Raw genomic sequence first — 17,387 nt, forward strand, 5'->3', positions numbered from 1 at the left:
ATCCATCAAAAGATAGGGAGGGAAGACATTCCGTTGTGGGCCAAAGGTGTACACGCTGGGCCTTAGCGGCCCAGTCAGCAACCGCATTTGCTTCTCTCCGACACAACCGTACCGTCAAGTGAGGGAAAAGGGTTAACGAAGCAGCAGTTTCCGTGAGCAAGGATCGGATCTCCCATGGCGGCAATCTACCATCTGTAACGACATCAACTACGGTACTGCAGTCAGATTCAATCAGTAGACTCGCCTGATTTAGCCCTCGCCGTAGCAAATGCTTGATCGTCAAAGAGAAAGCGTTGAACTCCATAACCAGAGCTGAGGCAGCCAGAAATTTGCTGGTGTAGATTTCGGTAAGCTGACCTCGATGATCTCTGAATACTGCAGCCATTGCTCCTTCTATACTCCCCGGTTGATAGGCTACATCTATATTACATTTTAAGGTACCTGGCTCAGGTGGTCGCCAAAGATGCGTCGGGATCAGGGTTGCGATGTTGCGCCTCGATCAAGAAGGAGACAAGATCTAGGAGAGTCGCAACTCTGTCAACGCTATTATCACTTCGTTGAGTGGATCAAGTCATTGATGGCGAAAGATAAAGCCATTCCACATCTTCCAGATCTACCAACAGACATTGGCTACCAGTTCCAGAGAAGGTGAGTTTTTGGTCGATGTATTTTGTGAAGCCAACCATGTTTCAAATATGTTGATAGATTGTGGATGTATGTCAATGGTAATCTGTGGGTGTGCCTAGATTGGTCTCGTCTAGGAACAAAGTAGGAATTTATGCTCTAAAGTTTCAGTGGTTCTCTGGTTACATAGCTAACAATAGGGATTTTCAATCATTTTCCTACAAAACAAATTCTCCCTAGTAGCTACTACATTTTGACAGATCGACCAGATAAAGGTTCTTATTTTTGGTGGCGTTCGCATAGACCAGATTCTTTTCCATAGGAAAGTAGGAACCTGATAAGAAGATGATGGCACATGATTGTTTATGTTGCTGGATATGGCTGTTAATAAATGATAATTACTATTCACCGAGTGATGGCCATCCTTTGTTGTTGGCCAAAGTAGTTTATCTTCAGTAAATTGAGGTCTAACTAGGATGGTTAGAATCTCTCAGATAATCTGCTCATCCAGAAAAGTTCGGAGCAGAGAAGTATTCCAGTTGTTGTGGATTGGGTCTATTAGATCAGCCACCATCCGGGGTTCCTCTCGAGTCGCCGGTCCACCAAGAATTCCTCTCGGTAGCCAAGGATCCTCACGGATTCTGATGTTAGTCCCTTTACCAACAGACCATCTAAGATGAGGGAGAATAGCTTCTCTACCAGTGAGAATACTCTGCCAAACCCAAGACGAACGATTCCCGTTTTGTGCTGACTAAAAATCTGTTGAATGATAATGTAGCCCCTTTACTAGTTGACTCCATAGAGCTTGAGGATGTTGTAATAACCACCATGCTTGCTTTCCAAGCATGGCCCCATTGAATTCCAAAAGATCACGAAATCCGAGCCCACCTTTTTCCTTACTACACTTGATAATATCCCATTTCTTCCAATGAATACCTCCTCTATTTAGATTATTTTTCCACCAAAATCTTGCGATACTCTGTTCTATATTTCAACAAAGCGACAAAGGAAGCTTGAAGACCGACATTGCATAATGTGGAATTGTCTGAATGACAGACTTGATTAGAATTTCCTTTCCCCCTTTTGAGATAAACTTTTCTTTCCAACCTTCTAATTTAGAATGAACTCGCGCCAGGATCCAAGAAAACATGTCACGTTTAGATCGCCCCCATTCCGATGGGATTCCTAGATAATTTCCATACCTCTAAAGCACAAGTATTCTAAGCTCTGAAGACATATTGTGCTGAAAATAAGTCCTGATTTGTTCCTATTCAAGGCTTGCCCCGTAGCTAGACTATATTGATTTAAGATATCAGCAATATTCTGACTTTACCGAATGCTGCCTTTTAGGAAAAAAATTGCATCATCGGCACAAAAGAGGTGTAAAAGAGTGGGACACCATCTATTCAATCTAAGACCCTTTAAATGTCCCATAGCAACCGCCTAACTGATCAAAGTTGAGAGTACATTTGCTAAAAGAATAAATATATAAGGGGATAAAGGGTCACCTTGTCTGAGGCCACGAGTTGGATAGATATATGGAAGCAATTCTCCATTAAAACGGATACTGTAAGATGTAGTGGTAATGCATTGCATAACCCATTGTACCCACAACTGATGAAAGCCCAATTGGAGTAGATAATCCCTAAGGAAATCCCATTCAACTCTGTCATATGCTTTTTTTCATGTCAGTCTTGAGAATTGCATTGAATTTGGTGGTCCGCTTTCGGGTTTTAAAATGGTGGAGAACTTCTTGAAAGATTACAATATTGTCTTGGATCTATCTTCCACTAACAAAAGCAGTTTGTTCCATAGAAATTAAATCAAGTAACCAAGGTTTTAAGCAATTGACTAGTACCTTGGAAATGACTTTATAAGCAAAGTTACAGAGGCTAATTGGTCTGTATTGGGCCAGTTCCTCTGGTTGAGGAGTTTTGGGAATCAAGGTAATGATAGTGCGATTCAAATTGGCTAGCATCCATCTTGTCTGAAAAAGAGTCTGCACAAGAAGAAGAGATCATCTTTGATAATATCCCAGTGAGATTGATAGAAAAGCCCATTGAAACCATCAAGGGCTAGGAGCCTTTGTAGATCCCAGTTGAAAGGTAGCCCGGTGAACCTCCTCTAAAGTGACCACTTCCAGCAAATGGTTGTTTATTTCATTGGTAACCACATTGGGGCATTGTTGAATTATAGGAGTGTAATCCCGATGGCCAACCGTTGTATATAATTTTGAAAAAAAGTTGCAAGCCATAACCTGTAAATCATGAGGGTCACGAATCCATTCATTTTGCTCATTTTGAAGCATGCTGATTCTATTTCTTTGCCTTCTCTGAAGTGTAGTTGCATGAAAGAATTTCGTGTTTTTGTCACCCCATTTTAACCATTGGATTCTAGACCGTATAGCCCAAAATTGCTCTTCACGCTGCCAAGTACGTTTTAATTCCTCTCGGATTTGAAAAACTTCTTCTCTATCATAGGAGCCATGCTGCTGGTTTGTTATCTATTGGAGCCATTGCTATAAAGAAGTTGCTTTAAGATCACCTCTAGCAAATTTGGATCGACTCCACTTCATCAGTGCGGCAGAGACATGTTGCAACTTGATGGTAAGTCCAGCGTTTCGACCTCTTACTAAATTCCATGCTGCTGATATAATGTTTGAGCATTCTGCATCTTCATTCCAGAAAACCTTAAAGGTGAAAGATTTTCTTCGTGACTTATAAGATGTTGAAGAGTTAACAATCAAGGGACTGTGATCCAACCCAACAGCCGGCAGCACAGAGACCTCAGCTGCAAGGAATAATAAAAGCCAATTCATTGTGCACATCACCCAATCGAGACGTTCCTTCACTAACTCATCTCCCTCACGGTTATTCATCCAGGTAAACTTACATCCTTTACTCGGTAGTTCCATAAGAGAATAGTCATTGAAAACGGCTCGAAATGATAACATCCTATATTGTTTTGCTTGGCGCTTGCCTATTTTCTTCCCATCAATATAGTATTTCATTTAAATCCCCAAGGCATAGCCATGGATATGTATTAGCCATAATGATCTCCCGAAGTTCATTCGTGTTGTCGATTGTTATACGTGAAGGGAGCATGAATACAAGAAGACGCATAGTCCGACCATCTTGGGATTCTTTGTAAAGCATATCAAAGTACAACTAAGTTGAGGTAAGCATAGTTAAATCTACTTGATTGTTCCAAAATATCGCCATTCCCCCTACCAGACCTATAGGATTGATCATATAGGAATTACTGAAATGCAAGCTACGTTGTATACTTCGAAGTTTCTCCTCAAAGTTTTTTGTTTCCATCAAAAAAATCATATTGGGCTTTTCCTTGGCCAACATGGCCTTTAGAGCTTGAACTATCAGGGAGTTGCCCAGTCCCCGACAGTTCCAGCAGATCAGCTTCATTGGTTAGGAGGTGGCTGTTGAGGGCCAGCCATCGAAGCCCATTGTCCTGCTTCACCCGCTGCGAACACAGGTGTCTCAGTAAGGTGAGAGTCGTCTAAGTTCTCCAAGATTAAGCCAGCATTGTTGTTTGGAATATGTCTTTTCTGTTTTTTGGTGACACCAAGTTTCGGTGTCAAGCTAGGATATCGTTGCTTCTTATTGAGTTGGATATCTGTAGGAAAGGTCTGGATACTTTTCAACTTTGCTGACGCTGGAATCAGAGCAGTATGAAGAGAAACATCAGGCAAAACTATCTTTGATTCTTGTCACTGGTCAGGGACCAATACTGGGAGAGCAGCCGAAGGTGCTAGATCTGTAGTTGTCACTACTGCGGCGTGGCTTGGAGGGGGCAGAAGGGGTATATTTTGCATTTGCGATGGAGGAGTTTCAAGTACACTGTCTACAGACTGTTCAGATGGATGTTGGAGTGAGTAAAAAGCATACCAGTACTCAAAATCAGGCTCCAGACGTCTAGCTCACGATCCCTCTCTCTCTCTCTCTCTCTCAACTCGCTCAACTCACGTCCTCGAGGTTTGCAACTTAGTCACGCTCACTCTCGGCCTCTTGCGGCCTATTTGCCCTAATTCTCCCCTTTGTTTCCTCTGGCTTGGTTTTTTCATGGTGCGTCTCGATGTGTTTTACATGGTTGCTATCTGTTAATGGTTTTCTTGTCTCCATTTTCTAGTCCTGGATTCGCGGGGAAGGAGAGATGGTCGATGGGTAATTGGCTTTTCTGTCTTGGATTCGCAATCCACCTGAGCTCAGGACTTGAAGTGATTTTTACACGATTTTACCTGTGGACATGTTCTTCTTAGCTGGTGTTTTTTTCTGCCTTTCTATGTTCTAATGTTGTTTGGTCAAGGGATAATAAGTGAAAATTCTTTTATCAAAAGTGGCGAAAAAGTCATTTCGGTGAAGTGTTGTTTCGGGTTACTGGTAGTTGTGATCTTTTATGAAGCTTTCTTTGGATTGTTGCTGCAAGTGCATATGTTTGTTTGATGATTAGGGAAGTTATGTGTCCATGGATTCTGAATTGTTGTAGGACAGGCGGGTAACTAACTTCATGGGATGGATATGGTTTGCTGCATATTGTAGCACAACCTAGCTGAAACTAAGAAAGAATGAAAAAAAAAAAAAGGCGGCTGGTTCTTGGTGGAACCTGAAACCAGCTTGAAACTGACTGGTTTGGTTTCAAGATCGGTTCTAGGGTCCATAGGGTTGGTTCCTAGTTTCAAAAATTGGGAATGAGTCCCGATAGGATAGGTTCTAGGTTCCAGACTTGGAACCGATTTGCTGTTAAAATTGAGAATGAACCTGAGTTTGATCAAGAGGTGAACTTAATGAACGGAGGCCAGGTTTAGATTTTGAGTATTATTTATTGCTCTGAAATATAATACAAGTAAAATGCGTGTGCAACTTGTTCTGTCAACAATGTTTAATTACATGAGTTCACCTTTGCTTTCTCAACTTGCTCTATTAACATAGTTAAGCATTTCATATTGGGCCATTGATTTTAATTTCTATGATTTGATCTTTCTACTTCATAGGATGGTGCAACAAAAGAGAAAGAGAAGAGAAAGGAAAAGAAAATGCGGAAGAGGAGGAAGGGAAAACAGGCAGAGCTGAGCAAAATGTCAACAAAATCCCAAATAATGCTTTAGAAGCGGCTAAATTATATGGAAATATTATGAAGGATGTTTTCGGTGTTGATATAGATATCCAATATAACATCACCTTTGGCCACCAACAACTCTAACAAAGGATTTACATCATTGTTTGCATATTTACTTTGACACCATTTCTGTTTGGTGTAAGATTGATCTCTGAAGCATGATGGGCTGAAGAGCCTTGAGCATAGGATCAGCCTCTTTAATTTCAACCAAAGAGCATGGAAAGTTTGTCTTTGTTTGTTTCTATTATGAAATTCTGCAGCCTCATTTTCTTCATATCAAATGAATATCTAGTATTTGTGCTCATCTTGCATGGATGGAGACCAACTACAGAACATTAAGAAAGAGCAAGGGCAGTTTTATAGTTCCGCATCAGTTTGGTGTAAGATTGATCTCTGAAGCATAATGGGCCTAAGAGCCTTGAGTGTAGGACCAGCCTCTTTAATTTCAGCGAAAGAGCGGGGAAAATTTATCTTCGTTTGCTTCTATTATATAAATCCTGCGCCTCCTTTTCTTCAAATGGAATGAATAGCTGGTATTTGTTCTCCAATAGATTATATTCTCTTGAGGCTTCAAGTTGTCCATTTTATCCAGTGAGGGTACTCAACTAATTAATATACTATGTCAAGTAGTATATTATATGAATAACTTTTCCCTTTCAACTTTGCGATTGCATTGCTTCTTCCTGAATATATATGTGTGTGTGTGTGTGTGTGTCCTTGGAAGCCATATTTTACCCTGCTTGTTTAAACTTTATGATACTTGAAGTACTTGAAATCTTTCACATTACCAAGAATCCTTAACATCCTTGGTTAAGTTGAAAATTAGCTTTGTACCCATGATATGCCCCCCTACTTTCCATTTTTGTCCATCTTGCTTACAATGCCCAATTGGTAAAAGCATATACATAAACTACTATGAGTAATAGTTTAGTAGCTATTCATTTTGATAGCTTAGCTGGACCATAGTGGTGTTGTTTTGGGCTTTCTCTAGGTTGCTTTAGTCAAATTGGACAAAATTTTAGGATTCCTTGTTCGTGTTTTTATCTCTCTCGGTTCCTCACCAAATCCACAATTGCTGACAAAGATTGATCCAAATGGAGCTTTGCATCAACTTAGTTGAGTGATTACAAGTTCTAATTGTTCTAAATCCATTGTTGTTTATACTGTCTGTTGTTTTTTCTGATTCTGGTCACCCCACTTTCTGGTGTTTTTCTTGTTCTTTGGTTATGCCCTCACAAGGGTGAGTGCCTTTTTGCCTCGTCAAGATTCCTGTGAAGAGTTTTTGGTTTGTGATTAGTATTTTATTACCCATCAATAGTGTGTTTCATACCTTTACAAGTTGTGGTTCTTCTTCTTACATGCTCATCGGAAGAGATGGATTATATTTTGCATTGACAACCAAAAGAAATGGTCAAACACCAAATAGAAAAACAAATGCCAACAGCGGCAAGGGAGGAAGTGTCTTCTCGGTTGGATATGAATGAAGATTCAACTAACTCCTCTGAGCATACTTATCACATGAGAAGTGCCACATGGGGTTATTATACATATTTCATGTACATGTTTTCTTTTAAGACTTATTGGACCCGCTAACTTGTGGCTTCTAACCTGTGATGGATGTACTATCTGCTAATCATGTGATATTGTTGTGCCATTGGGTGCATTGTGCATGGTTTGGTAGGAAGGAGAGATGTGTTGTGCCATTTGGAAAATGTTGTTAAAAGGTTGAACGCTTGGTGGATGTACTATTTATTGAGTCCGTGTTTAGAGACTTTAAGCTAATTCTAGTTTTGTTATTAAATGCATGAAATCAAATGTGCAGAGAAAGGAGGTGAATCAACTTACCTCCTTGCTAATTGCATATTGTGTTGGCTGACATGAATGAATGTGCTTTAGACTATCTTAATAGGAATTATACCTGCGTTTCTGTTATTAAATGTTGGTTGATTTCTATGAGAATTTAATGTTTTTTTCCGATAAGGCTTCCCATGGAACAATTGCTTCCCTCACTTGGGCTGTTTTAGACAAATTTATCTGCAAAATAAGGCTGATGTTATGAAGCTCATTGGTTTGCTGTTTTCTTACAGAGTAACATGGCCTTTCTATTAATGCAAGTATAGCTGATCGGGAGACGGTCCAAAGGCTGATTTTGTTTCTGGGAGTATCCATCCTGATTTAGAGATTGCTGATAATATCATTTGGAGAACTTCTCCTACTATTGATGTGGATTCCATTAAATCGTTCAGAGATACGAAGCTGCTGCGTGCTCTTTTTAGTTGTAGTCCAAGTTGAATTGTAACTCTTTTTTTAGGTCAAGCATGGTCAGAGAACCGGCTGGATATTTTTGTGGGAAGAAGACTTCGTAGGGTGATCCTACCATGTCTATTGTAATCATCTAAGTTGGTTGTTGGTTGTACCTCTTTTCTCTTATCTTTTTGAACCATATACCAACTTGGCTGCTAATGTCCTGTTGGTTTTCTATTGTAATCATCTAGTTCCAAATGAAGAGAGATTTGTGGACCTTGTTTAAAGCATAAATAATTTCACTATCCTTCTTTAAGCACATGTGGTTCGTCCTCATTGGAAAACCAAGATAATACTATTGGCTATAGAACACAAGTAGATGGTTCAGGGGAAATATATGAACCGGCATTGATCACATTTAACTTTACTTTGTGTAAGAAAGAACAGTAAATACTGTTTGCGCTGCTGTGAGAAGGAGCAACACAACGGCCGCAAGAATGGACAAGAAAGCCCAAGGACTATGGAAATATTCCCTCTTTAGTTTTGCCATCCAGACGTTTCTCCTCTTGTCACAATGCGCATTCACATTTTTGAAGATCTCGGAGTAATAGGAACCATATACAATGACGTAGTCACCCATGTTGTTGAAAATCTGCGCAATCACTTTGTCATCCCCCAAATAGTTCTTAATAATCCATTTATGGCGAAGCACCTCGACATCCATTGAAGAGTTTATGAGGCTATCCATGAAATGAATGTAATCCGTAAAGTGGTTGATGTCTCTCCTTCGACGATGCTGCTCGTATGCGACCAGGTTTCAAAATTTTGATTCGGTGTGGTCTTCTACTTCCAAGACCGGTATCTCGAGTGTCCCATTCTCGAATTTGATGTCGCTCAGTTCACCCCCTTCCGCAGCCCTAAACCTGACGCCTGACTCCCTCAGCTCTGTCGCCGAGAATTTAACTGGTTTGCAATCTGGCTGAAGCGTTTTAGGCAAGCCAGAAGTGCACCACGTGTGATATAAATGCAGAAGATGCTTCATCTCCTCGCCAATCGTCCAATTTTGCATGGGGACTTGGAAGTACTCGCTGGCGTGAAGGCCGACCTCACTCTGGTCGCCCGGATCTTTAGTCAGGTCATATAGGTTGCTCAAGACGAAAAGTGGGAGCTGGTTCTCTAGCAGCAGTAAATCGCGCATAATGCTGTTTTGAATCCCTAATTCATGCATAAGCGGATCGTCTTCGTCTGTCGGTATCTTCATATTGTACTTACGGAACAACTCAACGATGAAACATCCATCAACGAGCATCATCGCAAGAAACTTTTCTTGGGAGAGGTCGATGGTTTCCGCATAGCAATTACGCGCCCGCTGTTCCATTTCCCTGAGAGTCGGCATATACCTGTCGACCCTCTCCTTTCTCCTCTCAAGCAATTGCTGCAGGTATCGCAGTTTTTGCTCCTCCATGAATTTGAACTTGTCATTTCCATAGTGATAGGGGCCGATAGCTAGGATCTCTGGGTCATAGGCTTTCTCGTTGACTTTGCGCAGTTGATGACGAACCCTAAATATACTATGCTCTGGCGAAGTGGCAGGCATACTGCGAAGCATACTCTCGATGTGGATTGAGACATGATCTTGCACCGTGGAACGGTCATAGATCACAGCATGCTGTATTGGCTACAACATAATTAATGTGATAATAAGCACAGAGTAAAGCAAGATGATGGATTTTTCATGTTCTTAAAATGGTTCTTCATGTGCTTCCCTTTCATTAAGGGCTACTTACGAAAAATATCCTTGTATATACTCTTGCCATTTTTTTTTTTTTTGGTCATCATACTAGTTTTTGGGAAATATATGACCCTTAAATTAATCTCCAAACATCCTCCCCCGAGCGCCCACCTAAAATAAATATAAATAAATAAACAAACTAATTTCTGAATAAATTTTTAGGACAAATTCTGCATTTCCGTGTGATTATTAATGGAAAATGCTAACTAAGCACCCGAGTTGAACATGTGGACTGGCATCGAATTTAAACAAATCAATATATAAGGAAAAATTGTAAACAGCACTTCAAACACATTGCTGGCAAGAGATTTCGTGAAGATCAAATATTGAACAGTGGACCATTATCAGTGAATTTGCAAAAACAGTAAAACAAAATGGAGCAGCACTCATCAATAACTATGCAATATTAGCAATACCCCAAGGCAGAATTTAGAATTGCATATGTAAGAGCTATTCTCTCTAACCACCTAAATGATCCCACTAGTACGTAGGTTTTCCTCCCCTCACTCTTTCAATATGATTTAAAATGTTGATATCTCATTATGAGAATTATCTTTACATACAAGCAAAATTTTTCATAATAAACATAGGCACCGTACAAAAACTCTCCTTATGTGTGATATTGCCAATTTTAATTTAGGTCATCATGCTACTTTTGTGACTTATTTGATTCCTAAACTTTCTCAAACTTTTTGAAGGGGAAAAAAAACTCTTCGAACATTGGCAAACAAAAAACTAATCCCCCAACATAATTTCAGGACAAATTCCGTGTTTCCGTATGAAATACCGATGGAAAAGATTGACTAAGCACCATAGTTGAAGATGTAGTGTTGAGATTAAACATAAGCAAACCGATAGTCAAGGAAAAATTACAAAAATGATCCTTGAACTATTGCCTCCTTAATTTTCCTCCATGCTGTAATTTTTTTTTCTTCTTTAACTTAATTGGTCCCAAAAAAAAATTGTATTTGTATGTGAATAAGTATATGTAGTGCTTCTCACAAACTTTCTAGAATCATGTTAATTGAATGGATCATAAGATGGAATGCAAAAAACTGGTCTAATCCTTCAACTTACTTGATCAAGTTGGTGGTTGCTCATTCTTTTCGCCAAGCTAGACAAGCTACTATCACGTCGGATCAAGTTCTTCTCTTCTTGTAGAATTGTTTATCAGCTGAGATAAAATGAGACTGTTGCAAATACCAACTCTTTTTTTTCGTGGACTTATGAAGATGGAAGGTTCTGCAATAAGCCGAAAGTTCTTGGAAGTTGATGAAGAGGCGAAGGGGTAGTAAAGACTTACAAGAAATGCCAAAAATTGACTTTATGAGAACAACTTATGAAGTCCATTTTTGGACCAATTAAGGTATGAACTCCTTTTTTGGTAATATGCGTTTATGAGACCGACTTATGAAGTCCATTTTTTATTTTGGTCTCAACATAAGTCGTTCAAAAATAAGAATATTTCTCCTCTAGATGCAAAGGATATTGATTACTATAGATTCGAGTGAAATGGCTGGTGGTAATGACGCGTGGTGAGGTCAATGCTATCGAATGGTGGGTGCGTGTAGAATGATATTGATTCAAGCTCCATTTTTGGGACCAATTAAGTTATGAACTCTTTTTTGGTAATATGCATTTATGAGACCGACTTATGAAGTCCATTTTTTATTTTGGTCCCAACATAAGTAAATGAGAAATATATCTATTACCTTTCACCAAAAAAAAAAGAGAAATTGGAAATCAAGTCGCCATGGATAGAGTCGGGCCGCGCGGAGCGTAAATTCCATACGAGAGTATCCACTATTGCCTGCAATCCGTCGTCTCTCTCGGGATCCGACATGAGAGGGTGGGGGCGTCATTTGACCCTTCTTTCAAGCGATTGTTGAATGCTGGCGTGGAGGTTTGCACATGAGCGTCCGGTTTAACGACAGTAAGACATCACCAGTAGGCACCCCGAACCTAGGAACACCACCACATGGCACCAAACCGAGACAAGCATATTCCTCCCGCTGATCCCAAAGCTTCCACATCAATCTCCGAACCAAAAGTATGATTACCCTTCTGCTTTTCCCACGCTAAAACCTTCGAAAAAGAGAGTAAGGGGCAGAACAAGAGACGTTGAAACTATGGAAGCCCGTGAAGTGTTGACGCATTTGATCGCCATTCTCGCGCTCGCGCAAGCGTCGGCCATGATGGCCGTGATGGGGGAGGGCGGCGGCGCCATACCCACGACCCTCGATGGTCCGTTCGAGCCCGTCACCCGCCGCTTCGACCCGTCCCTCCGCATGGGCAGCGACGACTTGCCGATGGATGTCCCGAGGCTCAAGAAGAACGTCACTTCCTCGTTCCCTGAGCAGATTTCGCTCGCGCTGTCCAGTGATCCTAGCTCGATGTGGGTCTCTTGGATCACAGGTACTCGATTTCCCTCACAATCTTGTTCTTTGTAAGGTTTGTAGGATCAGAGTGGTCGAGCTTGAGGAATATGTGCAAGTTTCGAGTATGGTTCTAACAGTTCTTGGAACTCGACAAGTGGTTAACTTTTGTGATCTAGTGCGTTTCTTCATGTGGGGTAATGTGGACGTTTGCGATGACCAAGTTGGTATTGCATTTACGCCTTATGTGATGTGTTGGGCATGAGTTCATCGAGTACAGGGGTGGTCAGTGAAATCTATTTGTTTGTATGTTTGAAGAAGTCCGAATAGATCTCGATGTTGGTTGGGTTAATGAGTTGATCCATGTCTTCAAGGGGATGCTCAGATTGGCAAGAATGTGACACTGCTCGATCCATCGTCCGTCACCAGTGAAGTTTGGTACAGCACGGAGAGTGGGAAGTACACAAGCAAGAGCCAGACGGCATGTCGGCTGTCTACAGTCAACTGTCCCCGTTCGAGGGGCTCTTGAATTACACTTCTGGCATTATTCATCACGTCAGACTTGAAGGTAACTGGAAATTGGTGAAACGCGGCATAAGGTTTTTGATTTCCATTGCATAACTTAAAGCTCCTACCTGACACATGGAAAACCATGATCTGGATTGTCAGAGTTTTTGCCCTTTGGTGTTATTATGTATTCCTTAAATGAGAGCGATGAATTCCTTCATTTGCTGTAATTGGCTCCACTCTACTTTTGAACTTACCCTTGCAACTGGATCTAAGATAGCATTTTCTGAAAGAGGTCTAGGGACCATCTTTTTTAATTGAATTCAATGGATTCTGCAGGTAGATGCTTTAAGGTGAATGAGAAGCTTCAGTTGATAGACGCTATTTTATCTGTAATTGCTTAGTGTCCCATGCTGCCTATTATCGTCAATTTTTTCCTGTTCTTTTTTCATGTGAGCTGCTCTCATGTTACCAAGATGGTGATCATGCATTTTGTATGGATGATAATGCTTGAGTAATAAGTATTTCACAACGAAGACCAGCCTAAATTACAAAACAATTATGTTTGGATTCAATATGGCAATTGATTGATTCACTATGAGAAGAAAGCTGATAAAGAGTACGTCTTCAGCAAAATGATTGTCTACAAGAAGAAAGCTCGTAAGTGATCTTGTACTCTGTCTTCTGTGTTCACTGCAATTGTTAGTTTGAAGAATCTGAAGACAATAATACATTAATAGTTCTATTGCATAGAAAAAAGATTGATCTCTTTGCTTACCAATTCACCCTCCATCAAACATTAGGTTTTGACCAGATTAACAAATTTTCTTTAGGCTGTCCTGCAATTCAAAATGTAAACGAATTTTATGTGGCATGTGCCGGTTTTTCTTTTTTCCTTTTATCTCGGGTGCTGCCACCAGTCTATGCATTTTATGATACCGACAGTTTGCTTGATAACAATTCAAATTACTAATTCCCTGCTCTACTGAAATTTTTTTTTCCTTCACAGGTCTTAAATCTGCTACGACTTATTATTTTAAGTGTGGCGACAGTTCTGTTCCAGCAATGAGCGACGAATATTCCTTCAAGACCATGCCCTCACCCAGTCCGAATGCATATCCCACTTGTATAGCAGTTATTGGAGATTTAGGTCTCACGAGCAATTCTTCGACAACCATAGATCATGTGATCAAAAATGATCCAGCCTTGGTTTTGATGGTTGGAGACTTGACTTATGCAAACCAGTATCTCACCACTGGGGGACAAGGCGCTTCATGCTTCTCTTGTTCATTTCCAAATGCACCCATTAGAGAGACATATCAACCTCGCTGGGATGGCTAGGGAAGGTAAATGCTCTGTGCCTTCACATCCTTTCATGGGTCTGCTTTTATGAGACCAGTCAAATATTCTGTATAGTTTGTGATACAAGCTTAAGATGAAGCATCTCCATCATGGTGCAAGTGCTAAACAATTTTAAAGTCAGAAAGACCAAACATTGCCGCACCAATATGAATATCATATACTTCTTCTAAGATGTAGTTCACACTTGATATTGTTGTATCTGCATGAGTATTGCCTTCTTTGTCTCTTTTTATACTTGATGGTTTGGTATGTTGATCTACATTATACATGGATTAGAGCAGAGGTAGAACGGCAAGGATGACTTGGTCTGCCCATTCATTTTTATGGTCTCTGCAACTGCACATAATAATGCTCTTACAACTCCCTTGTTTGAATACACCAAGAATGAACAAATTTCAATTTCAGGTTCATGGAGCCATTGACATCAAGAGTGCCTATGATGGTCATAGAGGACAACCACGAAATTGAGCCCCAAGTTGATGGGATCACCTTCCAATCGTACCTAACAAGATTTGCCGTTCCATCGGAGGAGAGTCATTCCAACAGCAGTTTCTACTACTCCTTCAATGCTGGAGGAATACACTTTATTATGCTTGGAGCCTATGTCGACTACAACACAACTGGTACATGACTAAATCCTGCATTACACTTTGCAACTTAGTCACAGTACAAAGAAGAGCCATGTACCCAGCTGAGGGATGATTTATAACTTTCATCTTCTGACACTGTTTTGACATAAGTTCGCCCTTTCAGGCACTCAGTATTCGTGGCTGATGGTTGACTTGCATCGAGTGAATCGCAGTTTAACCCCATGGGTGGTTGCTGCTTGGCATCCACCATGGTACAATAGCTATAACTCCCATTATCAGGAATTTGAATGCGTGAGGCAAGAAATGGAAGCTCTTCTTATCAATACAAAGTCGATATCGTGTTCAATGGCCATGAAAGTATGTAACATGAGGAAGCTTAAAGTTTTTGCACTTTGAAACTTAATGCTCCTTTCCCTTGTAATCTGTGCATTTATTGTCCTGCGTGAGGAGGAAAGAACTTACAATAATTTCATGACGGCATTGTGATGCTTTCACCTCTTGTGAGTTCTTGTTATTTAGTCTGGCATTGGAATCCCCATTTTAACTTTAGAATCTTGAAAGTTGGAACAATGTTGAACTGAAACCAGAGCTATTGCATGTGATGCTCATATATGACTAGCAACGTGTTGTCTTTCTGTTACCAGATACGGGTTTCTTCTCAGACAACCCTGAGATTAATATTTCACCATGATGTCTTTTCATTATGTATTGCAATCCACTAGCCTAAAGATTAGAAAATAAAGACATAGATCAAAGTGGCAAGAGAGGAGAATTTGGATTCTTGGATTATACAAAAGTCAAGTGGAAGAACCAACACTATGTGGCTTGCTCTTTATCATTATCAGTTAGTTGCATGAGAAGTGGGTTCTCGTTTGCAGGTTCATGCATATGAGAGGATGAACAGAGTCTACAGCTATACACTGGACCCATGTGGTCCTCTATACATAACAATTCGGGATGGTGGCAATATCGAGAAAGTCAACGTGGATTTTGCAGATGACCCCGGAAAGTGTCCTAAACCTGAGGACAACAAGCCCGAGTTTGGAGGGTTGTGTCCTCTGAATTTCTCCAATGGCCCCGCCAAAGGCAAATTCTGCTGGAGCAAGCAACCTGAGTGGAGTGCGTACAGAGAAAGCAGCTTTGGACATGGAATACTCGAGGTGTGGTTGTCAAATTTTAGGCCATGCACCTTTTTCACATTTATTTTAATTGTCCAAACCAATGTGCACCCCATAAGGAGTTTAAATTATTGTTATCACTATCTGTCCACTTGCTGTTTTTAGCTCGTATGAATAGTCCATATAGAACATTGTCGGTATGTCAATTGTGGAGGGGCCACAGCGACCTTTATTGAGCTGGGCTTCAGTTTGCTGCAGTAAGTGACTCTTGCCATGTTAAACATGCTTCCTCAGCTGAAAAGATACATCCGTGTCTCCTCACTATCTGAAGCATCTCTTCCTATGAACTCCATATCTAACAAAAGTTGAGTGTAAGTTTGAATAAGAGCTGTAAGATTAGAAAATCTAAGTGCCCTTTTTCTTCTTTTAGTTGAGAATCATTTCAGTTCAAATCAGTTGACAGACCAGCATGAATTAGAAAAAGTTTGTATTACTTTTTTTTGACTGCACATTGTTATTGGTAACATCATAGTTCAATTGAGCAGAATATATTGACTATTGTCCTTCGCAGATTGTGAATTCAACATATGCATTATGGACTTGGCATGGGAATCAGGATGCCTACAAGGAAGACAAACCGGGCAATCAGATATTCATTGTGCGACGACCTGAACTTTGTTCTCCAACCGTTAAAGTGATTCTCTAATCCATAGTTTCATCTTTTAAATGTAGCTTTCTGTGTCATGAAATTTGTTGCATCTCTAATTCCATTTATTATTCAACATGAGGACCATTCACTTCTATATTTCTTTGGCAACATCTCATGTACAGCCAAATGCATTTGGTTCTGCAGAGTTCCATTTCTTGAAGATTATGTTCATCACTTGTTTGTAATTTAATTGTACGAATCTTTCAAGTTTGGTAATATCTACAATTGAAAGCTGACGCTAAGGGCAGACTCGGTGAATTCAATTTGTTTCTGGTTTTCTTGTGATAGTAATCTAGCGATCCTCCTCAAGGTGGTCAAGAGTCGGAACACGCACCCCCATCATCTACCGTAATTCTATCATTCAAAACGATGTGGCTGATGTGCTTGCTTGTCGCTTCGGTTGGCATTGCCGTGAGATGATCATCTCCGAAAGCATGGATTTTATTCCTTCTACAATTACCTTGAAAAACAGGCGAAGAAAGTTCTCGTGCATAACTTCATATGGGAATACTGGAACGGAGTTATCTGCTTGAGAGTTCTGTTTATGGAAATACTCAAGGTAACGCAAAACTTGTGCAGACACATGTATACATATACTTGAGTGCAAATTCCTCCTCTTCTATTTCTTTATTGACATTCATGTATTCACATTGATGTAAATCTGACATGAGTACTGAACAGACCGTCCATATTGCATTCAAGTACACTATGTATTACCTTTGATTTTCTTTTTCTTTCTCTTTTTCTCACGTAATTGTCTCTTGACGCAATTCGTGAATTTTGCATAGGCCCACTGTGTGGTACTTCAAAATCGATAACTATAAACAATAAGAAAGTTGGGTAAAATAAAGTTTTGTGATTGGGCCATACCATCACAAAACTCAATTCTTTTACCATTTCCCCTTCACATATTACTTTATTGTTTACATTAAT

The 17,387-nt window shown here is 40.2% G+C and overlaps 1 protein-coding gene and 1 pseudogene across 1 annotated transcript; one reads left to right on the plus strand and one right to left on the minus strand.

Annotated features, from left to right (window-relative positions):
- Nucleotides 1-8,818: 8,818 nt before the first annotated feature.
- LOC104435462 (UPF0481 protein At3g47200) lies at nt 8,819-9,598 on the minus strand. Its single transcript, XM_010048209.3, has one exon. It carries the CDS (start codon nt 9,596-9,598, stop codon nt 8,819-8,821), a length of 780 nt encoding a protein of 259 aa, XP_010046511.3.
- Nucleotides 9,599-11,834: 2,236 nt separating this feature from the next.
- Nucleotides 11,835-16,729, plus strand: LOC104433126 (annotated as a pseudogene).
- Nucleotides 16,730-17,387: the final 658 nt, after the last annotated feature.

Source organism: Eucalyptus grandis, chromosome 1 (genome assembly GCF_016545825.1).
Source record: "Eucalyptus grandis isolate ANBG69807.140 chromosome 1, ASM1654582v1, whole genome shotgun sequence".
In the NCBI taxonomy this organism is placed as follows: Eukaryota; Viridiplantae; Streptophyta; class Magnoliopsida; order Myrtales; family Myrtaceae; genus Eucalyptus; species Eucalyptus grandis.

Bases quoted from the DNA above. Each gene is read 5' to 3' on its own strand.
- LOC104435462 (XM_010048209.3), bottom strand. From the start codon at position 9,598: ATGCCTGCCACTTCGCCAGAGCATAGTATATTTAGGGTTCGTCATCAA.